Below are 19890 nucleotides of genomic sequence, written 5' to 3'. Positions count from 1 at the left end.
CCAGAAGCCAAATTTCCAACCATATTGGAGAAAACATGCTCTTAGAATGAAAGTTGGGCATTTAACATGGAATTTAAAATTATCCAAACTAATTTTCATAATAATGTGGGAGATTAACTCAGTGGTGAAAAACTGCAAAATAATGGGGACTCAGCCTGCTGATCTATTGCATGTCAGAGCTGAGAAAGGTGGGGGGCAGATGACTCAAAGGGCTGCTGATGAGGTAAGGACTATCACCTGGCTTTTCCCAGAGCACAGTGTCATATATGATGTCTGTAAGCTGAAGCCTCATGAGCATTAACCACGTTCTTTACCTCACCCTTGCTGAAGCCCTTATTTGTACTCTAATTTCTTCTCAACTCAACAGCACCTCCTGGAATGATTATCCTCAATACCCACACCCTCAGAAGGTGAAGGGGTCTCCTCTTGCTGCCACCACCCTTGGCAAGTTATTTATCTATGAAGTCAATTAAATATGTCCCAAATTATCTGTAGGGATTTTTCTGCCTTCTGTGTGTTTTATATCCACATCCCAAATGGCTCTCTTTAATCTTCCAGTGTGACGTCCTGTCTGCAGTTTTTCGTGGCACACAGTCAACTTGGCACTGGGAAGCAGCTCTCTTGCATGCTAATAACTTACTCTGTAAGCTTGATCACCTCACTTAACACAAGTCATGTTTATTTCTGGCTATGGAAAGTACCTCAGGTGGAATTTTTAAGGCTTAATAAAGTAAAATCAAGAGGAGCTCTAGTGGGAGAAGTTCAGTAAACTGCTGGGCAAAACAGCTTGAGCTGAGCATCTCAAGTGAGAAACACTGGCAAGACAGATCACAGCCTTTACTCTGCCTTTAGCTGCAAGGAGATGTAAGAATGCACTGGCAAGAAAGATCATTTTGTGAGGAGTTTGGCTCTCATGCTCTGCTATCTCCTCAGAGACAGCTGAGCCTCCAAAACCTGACACAGGAACTGTCTCCAAACAAACAACAGCTATCTCGTAGTGAACTAAGTGGTGACTGAAGCAACACAGCATGGAAGTTTAAGCTGTGACTGGAAACCATGAACATGGGATGAGCATCTTCCAAATTATATTTATGGCTACAGGTATACATGCAGATCCATGGTCAGAAGGATTTTGCTGTTGTTATTGCCTTCAAGAATGCAAATTCAAATCCCCCTCATGCAGATGGGCAGCTCAAGCACAAGGCTTTTCTCATGTGCAGTGCAAGAGCTCCATTTCCTTGGCCAAGAAACATTGGTGAGCAGCTTTCCAGCATGGTCTGTCAGCCTCCACTGGTCCAAGAGAGCTCTACACAGGATGGGTATACAGCAGAGGAGGAATTCAAAGGGAAAACCTGCTAAAACTCATCATGCTAACTGAACTAAGAATTGAAAATGTAGGCTAAAACTCTGAGATGCTAGGGTCACAGAAGCACTTTCAAAGCAATGGAGAGGAATGTTTGTGTTATTTTCAATAATCAGGGAACACACAGCTCTGGAGCAAACCAAGAACTATTTGCTCCACAGAGGGAAGGATGTGTTTCCACTGCTCCTCTGTGATGATGAATAGAGTCACAACAGATGAAAACATAAGAAAAATAAGCATATTTCTAGTCAAGTCCTACAATGACTTTGAACAGCTTTCTTGCGCCGATCAGCTTGAGAGGAGAAGAATCAACATCTCTTCTGTGGTACTGAGAGCTTGCAGAAACACTTCAAAGAGTAGCACAGCTAAGCTATAAGCTATTTCAGCAAAAAATTAACAAATTCCTTCACAAATGCTGATGTCAGGTTATCCAGGAGAGGTAAACCTTTGCGTCTTGAGCCAACAGACTGCATCAGTCTACCAGGCAGACTGATACACTGACACAGTGCAAGGAAAAAAAATGTAAAGGCTTTTGGGAACACAACCCCTCTTTCATATGAGAAAGCAGAAATTTTGAAGGGCATTGCAAGAAAACCAACTTGCATAAACTGAAATGAGAACCAAAAGACGTGGCTCAGAATAGGTTCTAACCATTTACTGAAAAATATTTTTTAAAATCTGATTTAGAACATAAAGACCTATTTGATAGCATTTTCTAATACATCTTTAGAAATCAGTTCATTAACAGAAATAGGTAGTTTGTCCAGGACAAAACAGCCCAGTCACATTGAGTTACAGTGCTTGTTCTGACAAAACCTGACAAAAGTAGCTGCTTGTGAGAATACTCTTGTCTACACACAGAAAGCAAAGCAAGGAGAAACACTTGGGATGTATAGTCTAAAAGATTAGACTGAGTGGTGGGGCAGCAATCAGGGGACCTGGAGTGCACCACGTGCTTGATGCTTAGGCAGCATGTGCCCTTTAACTAGCAAATAACAATGGGCTGGCTCTGCTGGCCTTGCACGTGTGGAACAGGTTCTTACAACCCTTGGTTTTAGTCATAAATTGACTAAAATAGGTGGGTTGAGGAGCGAGTATGTGTGGGCAGCAGAGCTAATCTTAATCTTTTTATAGTAAAATATCAGCAAGCATGTGAAGACAAGACATGGCAATGTAATAGACTAGTGTGTAGAAAAAATAGTGGAACTAATAGGGAGAAAGAGCAGTAAGGATATTCAGGATGACATTTTTCCACTCATAACTCATTACCAGTGCCTTCATGTTGGAGTGTTCAATGTATTTCATTACCTGAACCCAATCAGTACTAGAATGGACTACTCTTCAAAGGCAACAGGTGGAAACTGACCTGATCCTGATGCTGCAGTTTGGCTTGTTCCAGCTGCAGCCTGTGCTGCTCCTGCAGGCTCTCCTTCTTGGTTTTGTATTCCTCCTGCAGCCGCTGCTCCAAGGCCTGCATCTCCTCCTGCTGCTGCCTGTGGAGCTGCTTCCCCTCCTCCTCGAAGCGCCTCTCCAGCTCCTCCTTCTCGCTCAGCAGCTTCTGCCATCTTGCTGTGTTGAGGTCTGTGGAGACAAGACCACACAGTCCTCACACTGCCCAGGACCAAGCAGTGGCATTGGACCTGTTAGTAAAGCAAGGAGCTTGGTGCTTCTCTCACTCTGTTATACAAGGGATATGACTGACCACTTGACCAGAAGGATTTATCAACATCTCACACATCCCATTTTCGAGCTGTTTGAAGCTGCTCATCCCATAAACCTGTCTCCAGCTCCAGCAAGGACCATTCAAATCAATTAATGCACACTTGCTTAAAATATTTTTGTATTCAAACCACTATCTTGTGTGCTTCATGGCATCAGAGAGTATAATGAAAGGCTGCTACTGAAGGCAATCAGAAAGTGACATTTTTACTCTAGTGAACTAACCCAGTGACTGTGTGTCAGAATTCACACCAGTGTTTTCCAACAGTTCTATCAAGTCAAGGAAAATCACAACTGTTCTTTAAAAAAAAAAAATCCAAATATTGAAGACTTGATGCAAGCTGGACAAGATCAGCCAAGTACATGAACAGAGCAAGTTTGCTCACTTGTAAAGATCTAACAGGTAAGAAGTGATTAAAATCATCATGGCCATAACATTCAGAATACCAAAGAAGGAGAAATGGGTTTCTAATGGCACTGCTAGATCTTCTTTCTGATTTAGACCCATAGCTGATTTAGAAAGATGATGAAGTTTTGAACAAGCTGACTGCATATTTCTCCTTCCCTTGCCTTTCAAAATGCACGTGCCATGCACAGCCCAGTATGGCACTGTAAGTCAGAGGACTGGGAGCAGCTGTCTCCCTGCTTCAAACCCAGCTTCAAACCCATATTTATTCTATGACAACATATTTGTTCAATATCTGTATCTTCCTGCCTCTTTCTACTCCGGTGTCAGACTGTGCTCATTTTTACCAGGATAGCAACAATTTGTCCAAGTTACCAGTGCTGTCCCCACAGCTTATGTTAGGTGCACCCATGCCAAGGTAGTTTGACACCCAAGCTAACTATTCCCTTCCCTAGCTATTTTTCACCTTGTTTAGAGCTCTGCTTCTATGCTTACTGGACACCAACATCCAGACTTCCTCAGTATATCCAGACAGATGAGCACTGCTGGGCTCCTGTTCTGATCCTGATATTTTCTGGAACACTGTGAGGGACTCTGTCCCTGTCAAGCTCCTTATGGAAAGAGAGTGAACCAGTGAGTTTAGCACCTCAGTGGCAGCACACAGAAAGCTTTCCCACTTGCCTTACATCCAGAAAGGAATGGCACATTAGCTGGAATGTCTTGTCTCCTGGCGGTCTGGATCATAGCTCTAAACTCTCTCTCTTGCCTTTTTCTTTTTTTATTATCTTTGGCATGTAAAGTGATCCCAAAGCAGGAGAGGTTGTGCTTGCAGCTCTGCCTTCAGTAGAATTGAAACTTACTCAAGCTTTAAATAGGAGATGTAATAAACCCCATCTCTCTCCAGCCTCTCTAGTGTGATTACCCAGCACACAGGGAGGGCTGGGAAATGAAACAACGTGCTCTAACCAAAAGAAAATCCATCTGAAACACATCCTCTAATCTGAAATACAAGACTCTTCACAATTCAGACCCTGATGCAGGTGCAAAATGGAGGGAAGAAGGAAAAGTGAGCTTGCATGGCATGTTCTCCATACACCCAACAATGATACTGGAGGCAGAAAATGAGGCAATTTGCCCTATACAATTTCACATTCTTCTGATCACAGTTTTAAAACACTGGTTGTTTCACAAAATTAAGTTCTGTAATTCTATACCAAAGGAAAACACCTCTAATGAGAAGGAGTGATCCATACCGTAAGTCTCAGACTAAGACAAATGAGGCTGAGGACTGAAGTGTTAAGGGAAAAGTGAATCTCTTCTTAGTAGGGAGATGGACCTTTGGGCCTAGCTCTCCTGGGACAGACATAGCAGAAGGCAACACCCATGGAACCCAAGGGTCTGCAGCTGTGCTGCCCCGGGAGCAGGAACCAGTGTGGGAGAGCCTGCCCTGCTGGAGCCAGCTGTGTGGTCCTGGTGAAACAGCTGGGTCATCTCCAGCAGGGACCCCATAACAGATGCCTGAACAGATGACCTGCTAATGCTGCTGGAAAACTGTGAATTTAGCTTTCAGGCATCAAGACAGGGATGTTGTTAAAGTGAGCTACTCTTGTAGGAAAAAAGAAAAAAATTACTCTGAAAAGTTATATGAATGTATTACTGACATGGAACAAGACAAGCAGAGCACAACTATTACTGGTCTGTTTTGAAGAGTTACACCCTGGTTTTCTTTTTCCTTCTCTGTAGGTATCTCTATTGCTGCTTACAGGCTGGAAATGACTGACACAAGGTGGCATTTCCTGGGATGACAGTGTGCTGGGTTAAATGAGACCAGCTGCAACTTCCCTACTCCCTGAGCACTGAGTGCACAACAGGTGACCAAAACCCACTTCAGGCTGGGCTGGGAAGGTGAGGGAAAAGTCACTACTGGACTGTCCTTCCTTCCCCCACCACACACAGTCGGAGCCACAGTGCAGCCTCCCCAGCCCTGGCACTTTGCACTCAGGAGTGCAGCTTCTGTGGGAACTGGGGGCTGGTGTCTTGTGGCTTTACAGAGGGACTGTTTCCTTCTGACATGAGAAATGGGCTCTTCTTCCTGACCCTTGGCCCCAAAATCACAGACAAATCACACAGCCACTGCACTCAGGTTAAGTATCCTCTGACTGGGAAGCATATCCAGGAAGAGATGGCACAAAGGCTTTGGCTTTGAAATGCTTGAGAACTCAGATGATACAAATTTTAAACTTGACATCTCATCTTTCGTCTAGGTTTTTTATGCATCTCCATACCTCTCCTCAACACACTTCACGTCATTGGTGTGACAGTGAAGGAGCAGGTAATTTTGACATTTAATTTCCACTAGTTTGAAGGGAAAAGGCTGGTATTCAAAATCTCTTTATTGAAAGGGACTCAGTGTTGCAGCTGAAAAGTGCTTATATTTATAATTTATAAAGATCGGTCTCTTGAGTGTAGAACGATTGCTCGTCATGTTTTCCTAGCCTTGTTGTTTCTAACAAAATACATGAGCAAATCTTATTACTTTAAATAACAAGTCCCTCAGTGTTTTTAGAGGCCAAGATTCCTCCCTAGGACTGGGAAGGGAGAATCACTTTCCTATTTCACCCATGCTGGTTTCAGATGTGGTATGATACTTTCACAGGAGTGCTGGGGGCAAAAGTGGACAGTGTTGTCTGACCTCAATATTTTGCCTGGCTCCAGAAGGATGCAGGTCTCCCTAAACTATTTTTTTACACATGGTCTATTGCTGCTATTGCTTCAGCAATGGTTTTATTTACCACAAGAATTTTCCTTAAACAAATATTCTTACTTTTCTGAACAGTGGGTTCTCTGTAGCAGTTTTATTGCTTTGTATAGCAGAATCCTGTAGTTTCTGTTGAAGTTAAAGACTGCATGCTGTGAAAACCAAGCACATTCAGCACCCAAATTATAACTCTGAATTACATCTATTGCCTAAACAACTAAGTGTTGGACTCACTGCCTGTATCAAACCTGGCTAGTCCAGCCTTGTTTTACTGATTCATTCAGGCATTTGCATCAGTGAGTCTGACATGGTGAATTTACACATGAGAAATCAGGAATGTCTGACCAACACCCATGCTGTTTAACTGGACTGGTTATTTTTAAATTAATGAAAAACTACTTATTAAGGTGGTGGAGGCAAGTCAGAACTACAGCTTGGTTGTAGTTAAAATAACATGCTCTGATTTTCCCTGGATTTCTTCATAGAATCACCCAAGATTGCTGCTGTCAAATATAGGACTGTTTCATTCTTCATTTGTGTAAATAATGTACAATATTGTACAACACACTGATTCATCTGATAGTGAGACCAAAATAATCCTCCAATACCACAGGTGGGCTGCATGTGTCCAGTAGCACCCTCATGTCTGCAGTAATAACCTCAGCTTGAACTGCACTGATGAGAAATGCTTTCATGTACATGGCATTTACCATTTCACCTCCTCCACAGTTTTAAAACACTGGTTGTTTCACAAAATTAAGTTTTGTCATTTTACACCAAAGGAAAACAGACTGTGCAGCAATTTTTGACTTATACTAACAAGCATAATCATTTACCTTTCATATGTAATAGGCTATGGGATGTATACTAGGGATATCTAGGGATATATACTAAGATTTTTATTGCTGATTAATTACTTCACATTCTGCTGAAGTGCAATACCTGCACATGTTCATCTTTTTGTTCATCCCTGGTGAGTGCTTCTAGCTGGCCATGTTGCATCTCAGGGTTGCACAGGGAGGATTACCTCCACCAAGCAGGTGACCAGCCACCTGTGTCACTCACAAACAGCCTCTGCTCAGCATCTCCATGTCTCCCAGAGTGATGGGAGGAAGAGGTGGCCTGTAATGACTCCTCTCCATTACACATGCCCACAGGACCACTGAGGAAAGGACTCTCTCACATGATCTTTTCCTTTCTGAGGAAGAAAGCCCATACACATCCACAGCTTATCTCCCTTCTGAAGCAGTACAGCTCAGGCTGCTTTTCTGCAGTGTCTGTGGTTCTTACCAAAACTGTCCCCACATATGCCACCAGGTCTCAGCTTTGTGCAGAGGAGGTGTCTGTTGCTGCATTGCAAGGGCAGTGGCAAGGGCAGGCAGAACAGTGATCTCCTGTTACTGAGCATGTTGCTCTGTGACCCCCAGACTGACATGCAGTTATACCCTTGGCAAAGTTCTCTTCTTCAGCAAAGCCACCAGGCATTTGTACTCACTTCAGCTGTACAAACATGGTGTAAATGGAAGCAGAGCTCTTTTTCTCCAGCACTGAACCTCTCTTTCCTTCCCATGTCACTGCCACTTAAAAAAGCACTCAGGAAAATGAACAAACCCAACCTGCTAGATTGAGGTAGGGCTTTCAAATGAGAAGTGGCTATTGAACTGAGAACTTCAGATGTGCCCTGCCTGAAGAAAGCACCAGTGGCAACTCTTCTGTAAGCGCTGTCGAGAAGCAGAGCATGGAGGAAGGCAGGCATCAGGGAATAACTGGAAACCTGTTTTGCTATTGCTGCAGTTTGCACTGGCCATGGAGACACTAAAGCTCTTTATGAAATGACAATCAGCCAAAGCATTTCAGAGGGGCAAGGCAGGGAACACAAGATGTTGGGCATCTGAAAAGGGCTGTGCTCAGCTTTTCTGAAGTGGGCTGTCATGAGCAAGGTGAAGGCAAAGCACAGGGAGGATCTGCAGTTCTGCCCATCCCACAAGCGTTTGGCCTGAGCCTCCCCTTGCTGGCCATGTCATGCTCTGGCCACATGACACAATCTGTGCTTAATGAGTGACCCAGGAACTGGGCTCTCACATGCAGGGAAGGCTGACAGGTGCCCCCTGTTCAGAGATCCAGTCATCAGTGGTTCCAACACTTGTTGGTACTCAGAGTGTCTCCTGATGCAGTGGTCCTGCCTCCATTTGCCCTGAGGTAGATGAACCCAACATCACACTCATTCTGGAGAGATTTAAGCCCAGAAGAACTCAGCCTGTTGGCTGAAGCCAGAGCAAAAGCCCATCTTCTCTCTCAGGAGTGGCAGTATCTTTAGACTCTCTCTCCTGTCTAGATCAGAAACTAAAAAGGAAGAGGGGCATGCAGATATACAGGGAATACACAATCCAAATGGGATGCATTGCTTTTTCTGTCTTTCAACCAGGAAGAAACCTCAGAGATATTAACAAGCAAATTCTGAGCTTGGTGTCCTTTGGTTTGTAGCTGAACTGCAAAACACAGCAATGTTCATAAGCTCATGCATTCCCAGTCACTGTGCACTGCAATGATCCCAAGCTCCCACTTCTCATCACAATGTGCTTTCTTCTCAAGCAGTGCTGGTGTTTGAGCACAGAAGCTGTGGGTTTATGGAGAACAATTTGTTTAGCAAAGATGATGCACAACTGGCTCCAGTGTGTGTGGTGATGAACTCATCTGCACAGCAAAGAAGTTCCCCTGCAAATCAAGGTTCCCTGCAAAGTCACAAAACCCTTTGCCAGTGGGCTTCAGGAAACACTTCATCACATGGAGGATCAGGTCACAGGGAATCATAACAACTGCTTTCATGTAAAGTAAGATAATCACTTTGTTGTTACTTTTCTTGTACTACTTACCAACTTCCTCCCTGATCTTTGCAAGCTCGACTCCTAACTCCTTTATTTTCACAAGGGCATTTTCATTCTGTTTAAGGAAAAAGAGAGAGAGAAATATGTATAGTACCCAGATGAGCACTTCCACATGTTCATTTAGTAAAGCAGATCAGCTTGATTCCTCATACTATTTTTTTTTTTAGGGGAGGGGAGTGGGATTATAATGAACTCACTCAGTTTTTAAATCAAGCTTAGGAGCTACAACTCATGGGCTACAAGTACCTTTTATGTCTATGAGTACATGCACACACTCATGTGCACACAACAGTGCAGAATATTAACACCTATATGTCTAAAAAGACATCTGTATTTTTTTATAATTTTGTGGTCAGTCTGCATATCATATATGGCTGTACTGCACGTACAAGATGGATTTATTAAACCTGTTACATTTTTTTCTTCTATTTAAGCCTGCATTTAACCACCTCCAATTGTATTAATATGTTCACAGAGTCAAACTTACAGAGCAAATTGCTGTACTCACACCATTTTATGCATGGTGAGCATTCCCATACAAACACCACTAATAACCTAATGTTCATGCCCATCTCCACATCTGTTTCTGTGATTTTATTTATTAGGCTCCTTTCCTTGACTAGTCTCAAAAGAAATCTGAATATTTAAGGAGTAAACCACATGAATTGGCTAAAGGAAAATGAAAATGTATTTACATGAGCAATGTTAAGGTGTTATTACCAAAATGCAAGGACTTTGACAGCAGATATCTGACAAGTGCCGTGGAAACTGACAAACAAAATTCTTATCTCCATCTACTGGAGGCTGATTTAGTACAATAAATCCCAGCATAGTGGTTCAATCATATGGGAACTTTAAACTGGGATGTATCATGAATCATATTAGAAAGAAGACAAAGGAATGTACCCTGCTGAGAAGATCACTAATGATTAATAAAACTAGATCAGGTTACTATAAATATGTCCTGGGTTAGAAAAGGTCAAGAATCCTTAAAGGACACTACAGAAAAATCATATTCAAGAGAAAAAGCAGTACAGTAGTAAATTGAATTAAAAGGAGTCCTAGAAACCAAATCTTTCTGTGTTAAGCAAGCAAGGCTAATAAAAATCTAGGGCACAGACAGGATTAGTTTGGCTGCAGGATACATAGCAGATAAGATAGCAAGTCAGTTCTATATTACAAAAATGAAAGTGGAAAAAAAAATTCAGAACTTAATGTTTCTGTGTATTTTTCCTGCACCTAACTTTTAACTCTGTTAAGAGAAGTAACATAACTTTATTTCTGGTAATACCAGAATAATAGAATCTGGAATTTGAATTAATCCTTTACATATTGCCCTTTTAGGATGGTTTCCACCAGATCCAAATGACACCCTTTCCAGAAAGTTTGCTGTAAATGGAGTGATATACTGAACTGATTTGAGAGCCTTGAAGGCTTGAGGAGACCCAGATGATGTGGGCATCTTTCTTAATCAGTTATGGGAAGAAGCCAGGATTGCAAGGCCTGGCTCCTAGAGTGACTCCTCCTGGCTCCATATCCTGCTGAGTAATGCACAGGGGGCTGTGTGCCAGGACTGCAGAGCTGCAGAGTGTCCAGTCCTGACCAACTGCATTAGGCTCAGAATAAAATCATGTGGATTCTTAGGGACTTCTTTTTCCTAATTAGTCAAAAAGTTACCAAAAAAAAAAAAAAAACCAAAAAAAACCCAACCAACAACAACAACAAAAAGTCCAGATAAATACAGCCTGATATATTAAAAGAACAGATTCCTTCACATAGATTCTCCAATTTGGAGAATGTCATTGCATCTGCCCATATGGTCTGTTTAGCTCACTGGAGTCATTTTCAGAAGTGCTTTTGACAGACTGCCAGGCCTGGTGCCCTTGAAGGTGGGTGCTCAGGGATATACTGGATGCAGGACTTGCAGATGGGAAGCACCCACTCAAATTACCAGCTCTCATTCTTTGAAACAAAAGCCATTCAAAGCAAGGGAGCTCTGCACAAATCATTGCCAGCACCTACAGATAAGCAGAACTCAGTGCGATTGTCACTATTCTCTTTACATGAAAAAAAAATTAAAAGCAAGTAAAACCCCCACTTTTTTGGGAGAAAAAGCATTTAAAATTTTGATTCCCCATAAGAAATATCACGGGCTCCACATTTTACATTATGTTTTATCTTAGATAAGGTTTTTCCTACCCTTGAGGACACTTGGTGGTGGGATCCTCTCTAAAAATGTGAAGAAATGCCATGGTGCCAGCTTTAAAATGCTATCCCATAACTCCAGCTCCAGCATGGACACCAACCCACCATGGCAGTGGGAGCCATGTCTGCCTCCCACCATGCTGGGCTGTGGTTTTCAGAGCAGAGCAGCCCCTGGAGCTATCTCGGGCAGCCAGATCGGCACAGCTCAGATGCCTTCGCTCTCATTTTACTGCTCTGCCAGTACTTCTTGCATTGTGTTTTATTTTGGTCAGAGCTTCCTGTCTGCTCTTTGAGACTTCATACTTATGTTTCCTGGGAGATCAGATGTGCAAGGGTTGCCCTCAGTGCCAAGGCCTCAAGTAGTCCCTCTTTCTCAGAGGGTTCTTCTGGAGAGCAGCAGCATGAGTCCTTATGTTCCTCTTGTGGAAGAGAAGCGAGGTGCAGTTTTGGCTGATCATCAAATCAGCCTCACAGTTTCCTGGATGTGCACTGAACTCACAAATCCCTGACATCTTCTGTAACTGCAACCTGCTTTGTCAGTATAACATGATAGGTTTGGCCCACAAATGTTCCTGCAACACTGTAAACACGACAGCAATGCAAAACAAAAGAGCCCCTGCTTGTTATCATCAGCGTGGCTCTGCAGATAACCAGCACTCCACACTTTGTCAGTGTAGCCAGGGAACTGGGAATGCCAGCACTAAGGAAACCAAACATTACAGTAGGGCAAATCTGGATCTGACTTTGGAATGTAAAGCTACCACGTTCAGTACTGAGATTCCTATACATCCATGGTCAAAATCAACTCAAAAATTCACAAGCACACAAGGAAAACTTCCCCAAAACAAATGGATAAGAAACCAAGTCAAGAGGATGTCCCATTGGGTTAATCAGTTTTCATTAATATTTATCTCAACTAAGTATTTGAAAGAGAAGACAGGGTAAGAAGCAGTAGAGCAAAGAGTTGAGGCGCCCTCCCAAGAGTTTTGTGTCCACTAAGGCTCAGCCTATCAAAGGAGCTTTGCAGGAATTCTCTACTAGGTCACCACTTGGAGTTGAGCCATTGTGGGTGAGCATCCAAGGGCCAAATCTAACTTAGGTTTAGTAAGATTCATCAAGTGTACACACCTGTTTTCAGAAGGTGAAAAGATCAGAGACCCTGTAAGGAGAATGTGCAAATATCCACCATTTTCAGTGCAGCAGTTAAAGGAAGAAAAAGTATTTCTTTGATGTGGTTTGGAATTCCTTTTTTTAATGCCCAAAAATGTGAAACCAAAACAGTGCGTTTTACACAAATTAAAATGTTGCATTTACTTTTCATGTACATTTTGATGGACTGCATTACTTTTTAGAAAAATGATGACAAAGGCCTTCTGTTGGCTGCATCCCAAGAAATTACTCTGATAGTGAAGTAATTTTCATAAAATAAGATTACACTCATGATGGAGATGAAGAAAAACTTCTTCCTCATTCCTGAACTCTGCAACATAATGATTAAGTCTTGTGCCTGGAATATGTCCCATCTCTTTAGACAGAAAGAAAAGTAGAATAAAACAGGTAGAATTATATGTTTGTTCTACTGCTCTGTTGAATAGAAGACACAGCATCAACACTTTTGCCTATCATCAGCTCTGTAAGCATACAGACCTCCCAATATTTCTCCAGTGAAAGGCTTGATGCTGGACAGCATTTCAGCAAGTGAAACAGACTAAAATTCTGTTCTCCATTCAACTCAAAACACGCTGAGGATGGACTGAGGCATGACCTACTTGGGTGCAACAGCTCCAAAAAACAAGGCAGGTAGTCAGGCAGTAGGCAGAGGTGTAGGAAGAAAACAGGAATTTGTACAATTAAATAACAGTGGCCAAACCTAGCAGTGTAGCTCAGAAAAAAATCAGCTGAATTTAGATATAACCACATGCAAAGACCTAGAAAAATAACTTGGTAGGACAAGTCATAATATGGACCTGAGGATGGGCAAGATGCTGGCATTGCCCAAACAGATTAAGAGAGGAAGTAGTGATGAAAGCTTGTGGGCAGAGGCTGAATAGGGCACTGAGGAAGCTGATCTCATTGAAGTTGTCCCTGCTCATTGCAGTGGTCTTGGACTAGATGATCTTTAAAGGTCCCTTCCAACCCAAACTATTCTGTAATTCTGTGGATCTATGAAAGGCTCTGCTTCAGTTGCATGGGGCTTCAGATGACAGGTAGACATCCTCAAGGAACATCATCAGGGAGATAAGTTGAGATTTTTCCCTTGGACCAGTAATAACTGAGGAAGCAGTTGGGGAAGCAGATTTGAGGTTTGTCTTGGAGTCTCTCTCCTCTGAGAGCTACAACCTGAGAGGTACTAATGAATTAGAAATACTAATTAAGTAAACCTCCAGGTACTTTTAACAATAGGTAAGTAATAGTTGATCCGTCATAGAAATGGAAATGGGTCAGATGAGGCAAGGAACATCAGAAAATTGCTCAGATCCACATAAGAAGTCAGCAGCAGCTAGGAAGAAAACATGGGAGCCTGGAGTTACGTTCCCAAATTGACATGACTCTCCACTCTGCCAACTTACATGTTTGATTATATTCTAAGATCCAAATGCATGTACAGTGTCTCCACTGTACAAACACTTCTTCTCAGTTCTTTACAGTATCTCCTAAAAACTCTCTGCACACAGATGCTTTGTGGCACTTGTTATTGAAACTGCTCCTCCAGAACAGCTGCCTTCTAAGCAAAGCTTTCAAAATAATAATAAAAAAAATCCCTGACCTGCAAATGGTGCTTAGTCACTGTTGTGCTGTATTCAGACTTCCCTGTGGCAAGGTGTTATATTATAATTGGAAGAGAATCATATACATTGGGAATTCTCTTGTACCAATAAATATTTCAGATGATACCTGTAGAAACAATAACTGAATCCCATTGCAGCTGATATTCAAAATTACCTACAGTCTTCCTTTAAAAAGAGATGTTTTAACATTGCTGTTCAATCATGCTGGTTGTCAGGTAATCCTTCTTCATAACACCCTTTAGGTTAAGTTTGGTTAAAGCTTACAAGCACTTAGATAGATATTCCACAGTGACTGCACTTTGCCGAGTTTTATATTAACCCACACATTTTTTCTTAACCTGGTTAGTAGCATATCTCAAGCTATATTTGAACTATTATTAGGTAAATGGGAAACACAATCAGTTTTTCATTTAATAGAGTTATATGAATATATCATAAAGCCAAACTCTAACAGAACACAGTGCACAAATGTGTTTCTGCCAAGATATTTTCTATTAAGCAAATTAAATGCATATAGTCATTTTCTCACTCTTCTGTACATGAAACCCAGGCAAATTTCCAGAAGAATAATGGGAAATGCTACGTGTTCAAAGTGTCCCCCAACTTCTCTTGCACATGCTATTTTCTTGCTGCCAGTAGCCGTCTACTTACTTCTGCACTGATATTTCTTACATGGCCCATTTTGTTGCCTAGGAATGTGTTTGATTTAGATTCACATGAACATAAGAAAACAGGTAGTTTTGTCTTGTTTCACTTCTCCTAGACTGGAGGATCTTTCCTCTGTTGGAGATGCAAAATTTTAGGACAGCTAGAGGCTGAATAATCTCTCTTCAAACTTTAAAACACTTTGCAAGTTTCCTTTATAACTTGTACTCCACATGGCTATTAAAAATGTAAGACAAGCAGAGCAAAGCATCAAACCGACTGTTGCTACAGAAGATGCCAGCAGTCCCTCCTTGTTTCCCGAGCATCTAACCCTTCCATTTAGACTGCAGGATAAACTTATGTAAGGCACTGCAGTGCATGAGAAAGCGACACTTAGACCTGTCCCTGGTGAAGGGGAGATCAGCACACTGCAAACAAGCCGAGCATCGCTCCCCGCTCCGCCACCCGGGAAGAGCATCTGCCACCGACCCCAGCGAGAAGCAGCAGCGCAGGCTCTATCACGGCTACCGTCCTGCCCTCTCCCTAAAGGATTTTAAAAAGGAGGCAAAAGTACCGTCTCGTCCTCGCACAGAGAAGGGGGAAAACACGTGGAGCAGCATTTGCCCATCCTGGTAGGACAGCCACCCACCGGACCGACACCCGCCGGACTGCCGCCAGCCTGGCCCGGAGCCGGAGGATGAGCCCCGGGCGGCGACACTGTCGGAAAGGGATGTCACGTCCCCGTGCGCCGACACCAACCAAGGGGACTTGTCAACCTGATGCCTCCCGGGGCTCCGGGGGATGCCGGGGCCGGGGTCGCGGCGCCGGGAGCGGGGAAGGGACGGTGCCGCGGGGGGGCGGCTGCGGCGCCCGGCGGGTTCGCCCCCCGGCAAGCGCTGCCCTCTCCCCGCCCTGCCGCCGCACCGCTGCTCGCCCGCTGGATCCGGCCTCTCCCGAAAAAGGTTGCTTCGGCTGGCAAAGGCTTGCCCACAGCAGGGCACGTCCAGCAGCGCCATCGCAGGAAAGTGCCGGGGCGGGCGGCTGACGGACGGGGCTGGAAACTTCGCAGCGACAGCCCAAAGGCGCTGAAACCCGAGACTGAGCCGGGGCTCTCAGCCGGAGTGCCCCTGGGTTCTCCTCTTCGTGCCGCATCCACGGCCACTGATGAGCGTGGTGCCCGTCCTGCGCACCCGCTCGGATGGCGCCTTTAAGCTGAGCGTGTCCCGGCTGGCTGCCGGCGCGGTTGCCGTCCCGCAGCGCTCCCAAATCCACTCCCGGCTCTGCCGCACTGGGCCCCTCCCGGCCGCCGTGCGAGCTCTGCGGCCGGGCACGGCTGCCCCGCGGCCCTGCGCGGCGCTGCGCGGTCCTGCGCGGCTGTGCCGGCGCGTCCCCGGGCCAGCGCAGCGCTGCGCGGCTCCGCGGGGGCCGGGCGCGGGCGCTGCCTGCCAGCGGCTGGCTCCAGACTGCGGCAGCGGCCGCCAGCTCGGGCCCCGAGCTGGACACCCCGCTCCCCGAGACACTCTAATCTCCCTGAAAGGACTTTCCCCGAAGTCGTTTATTTAAATGCTGAGGACCATCAACACCCACGGGACCTCGGTGACTCCTCGTAATGGCAAAAACAATATCTGCAACGTACTCAGAGACTTCTGTAATTCTGAAGGGCTGGCCATGTATATATGTATTTACATCACATAACCTAACCTTAAGCTGCCTATACGTACGGGTGTGCTGTGTATGCCCGGTCTGTATCAGTTTGCCCACTGGGAACACATTTTCTTGGCCGGACCCAGGACATGGAGCTGCAGCAGCCTCATTTCTCCTGGGCTGTTGCCTTTGGTATGACATATTTTCCTCAAACAATTTACATTAAAGACAATGCTGGGAAAAGGCAAAAGAGTTCAATGACTAAGGTGGTGTTTGTTCTGCATCCACTGTTTAAACCTGAAAAACCACTATTTTCCTGAAAGCCAAATGACTACAAAACATACAGAAAAGTGACATTGCTCATACTGCTGAACAGCTCTGCCTTCTGGTGGGAAAGATGCCCAGGTCTGTGCTTCTCTGGACGGTGTTTTTGTTTAAATGTATGTTCAACTGTGACTGGCGATGCACAAAGTTGTTTTAAAAATAGCAGGAGCCAACAAGAATGTCCAACAAAACTGTGTTATATTACATTTAAATTCTCAGGTAACTTCAGTATATGTCAACTTCTTATTCTCTCTCTATCTCTTCCATAGCCCTGCCAGGACTTCAACTAAAGTTTTAGAATATCACAGTCAGGTAATTAAAAACAAACAAACAAACAAACAAAGCCAACAACATAGAAACTCCACCTAACAAATAAACAAAAAACCAAACCCAAACACCAAACCAAATTTAAAATTGCACTCCAAATACATGTCTTTTAATGTTTGTGTTCAAGATCTAACTTTCTTTACAGCATCTGAAAATTAATTTGGTTGTCTACTGAACAGCTACAGAGTAGAGGTACAAAGAGACTTTCTTGTATAATGAAATAATTTCATCTTCTCTGTAGTAGCTTCTTTATTTTGCCACATAACCTGAAAACTGTAATTTGGATCTTTTACAGCCCAAATCCCAACTGGAAACTTTTTAACTGCCATAGAAAAAACCTACATTACCACTTGTAGACAAATCACCATGGCCATGTCTCTGAGCTGGCTGTTAGAACTACAGTATTTAGATCCATGTCTGACTGTCAGGCAGGGAAAATAAAACCCAGTCATTATTCCTTTTGTTATGCTTTTAAAATTAAGAACTTATCGTCTTCAACTGCTTTGCTAAGAATGGGGGATTTGCTGCTTGCACATGATTATAAATCTAAGGTGAAGTTTAGCAAGCAAGGTCTATGCATGACCTTAGTACCACTTAAGCACTAAACTGGAAGAGAAAATATAAAAGTGAAAATTAAATTAAGCAGAAATCATCTGTTGTCCTTCTAGCAAGGGTGAATTAAGGCACCACAGGCTGATTTAGGATTGATAAGGGATAAGGATGTACTTGGGAGAGCTGCTGGGCTCTTTAGTCAGCTTAGATCCTTTTGGAGAAAGGGAGACTAAACTCAGTTTGAATTAAACCTCATCTTTCAGGTAAAGGTGTGTAGCATTTAGGTGAGAAAAGACCAAAGTTAAGAAAGCAAATGGAAAATAGAAACTATTTTAAAGAGCAGTTCCTCAGTCAAATGCATAAATGAGGAGGATGAAGAAAGAATTTAGGAGGGGTCTCTGTGGTGGCAGCATGCTGACAGGTAGGTTGCTATGTGGAGGACTTGAGCACACACCTGAAGGCAGCAATGCCTTGGGAATTAAGGATATAGAAAGGGAAATGAACATAACTGAGACAGGAGCAAAACGCTCAGCAAAGCAGGCACGTCCAAGGAGAGGACAGCCGCTAGACTCAAATTCCGTGAGAACTGGCACTTTAAACCTTGTTCAAAACAAGGTTTTTAAATTATCGATTATTCATTTTAAACTGCTAGAGCCATCTGCCTGATTTCCATGGCATGCAGCACTTGGATAAAGTACTGAGAGGAATAATATTTTAAAAACACCTTGTTAAGTACAACAGAGCACCAGAGGCAGATAGATCCACACCAGTGCAGACTGCTGCCTCTGTACACCAAAAGAATTGATATTTTTAGATAAGGGTAATACGTAACTCCCACCTATTGGGGACCAAGTGACCATGTGGTGCCAAACACAACATTGGGAAAGATTGGGAGTTGTTGAAGAAGAGTTAAGTGGTTAAGGAGGCCTTTGGGGGAAAAGGACAAGGAGTTGCAGTAAATGGAACTATTGGGCTGAGTAGAGATAATGAATAGAGCTGTTCAAAGAATCAATCCTGGGGGCAAGTTACCTCATTCTCTTTTGACCCTGGTCAAATATTAGTGAATGCTAATGTGATGGTGGGATGCACTGTCCATCAAGGGGAGAGTTAAAACACCAGGCTTGTCAGGCTGGATGCTATTTAGGGCTATAGGGATATAGTCATTATAAGAAATACAGAACACTGAGCAGTCCAAGTTACCAATCACAGGGACAAATAACAGGAAATTCAAGTAGAAGATGGAAACTCATCAGCTAGAAATAACAGCAAAAATCTGTGCTGCTTATCCAGTCATGGGATGAATAAGATTGATGTCTACTGTACAGATCTGAATAAGGCAAATACAACCTTAGGTCCTAGTAAACACTAAGAGGGAAGTTTAAATGCTTTAAGAAAAGCCATAGAGATCTCACCTGAAACCTCACACAGTTCTGGTTCCCCTTGTTTGGGGGATAGCAGTTCTGAGGCAGGGAATATATAGCCCACACCACTGGAGGGGTGCCATGTAAATACACATCTACTTCTTCTAAGAAAACAACAGCAAAGTTGGAAAATTACAGCTTTCTATAAATATAGGGAGAACACTAAGAGAGGCAGAAGTACTTCAAAGTCAAAAAATGTATTTATGTAAGGACAAAAGGGTGTGAACTTGGGCATACCTAAATCACAAGAGATTCGGAAACAGTCCTCTGGTAGAAACAGAGGAAAATAAAATGACTTTCAAGCTGAAAATCAATCATTTTAGGGAAGAAGTTATAGGGTTTGGCAACAGGGAGGGTCTGGATTTGATGACCTGGAATGAACTTTGCTAGCCTTTCCTTTCCATGCAATACTGCTTGTCTGTGCATTGTCACCAATATATTGCTAAGGATTTTGCTGATGGTCCACACCCAGAATGTGAAGATGCCTCTGCCAAACTGCTTTGCATGGAGCTCTGTCTCAACAGATCTGGCTCACATTTCCCTTCAAGGAAGAATAAACAAGTCTGTGGGTAAGACAGAGATCAACATGGGCTGGGAAAACCTGCACTGTTAGTTAAAAAAACATTCTTCATAAAAGCTGTGTTTTTGTTTCATTATTGGAAAGAGAAATACAGGTAAGTTCCACAAAGAAAGGTGTTCCTTATGTATAGGATTAGCAACAAATATAAAGGAAAGAAGTCTAATCAAATTAGATTTTAAAACATAAAAGTAATTGCACAAAGCAAGCGACTTAATGAGGTATGTTTTACGATATTTATTGACTTCAGTGGAAACACAATGTAGTTAGCACTT

General features: G+C 43.3%; 1 protein-coding gene across 1 annotated transcript in view; it reads right to left on the bottom strand.

The window, feature by feature from the left end:
* MTUS2 (microtubule associated scaffold protein 2) overlaps positions 1-19890 on the bottom strand; it is a 157974-nt gene that overhangs the window by 11360 nt on the left and 126724 nt on the right. The window contains exons 7-8 of the mRNA XM_053934181.1: positions 9120-9186; positions 2730-2944 (exon numbers count right to left, since the gene is read on the bottom strand). Coding sequence (XP_053790156.1) covers positions 2730-2944; positions 9120-9186 — 282 coding nt within the window. The remainder of the gene's footprint in view (positions 1-2729; positions 2945-9119; positions 9187-19890) is intronic.

This window comes from Vidua chalybeata, chromosome 2, assembly GCF_026979565.1.
Source record: "Vidua chalybeata isolate OUT-0048 chromosome 2, bVidCha1 merged haplotype, whole genome shotgun sequence".
Classification (NCBI taxonomy): domain Eukaryota; kingdom Metazoa; phylum Chordata; class Aves; order Passeriformes; family Viduidae; genus Vidua; species Vidua chalybeata.
This window is presented reverse-complemented; position numbering and strand designations above follow the sequence as displayed.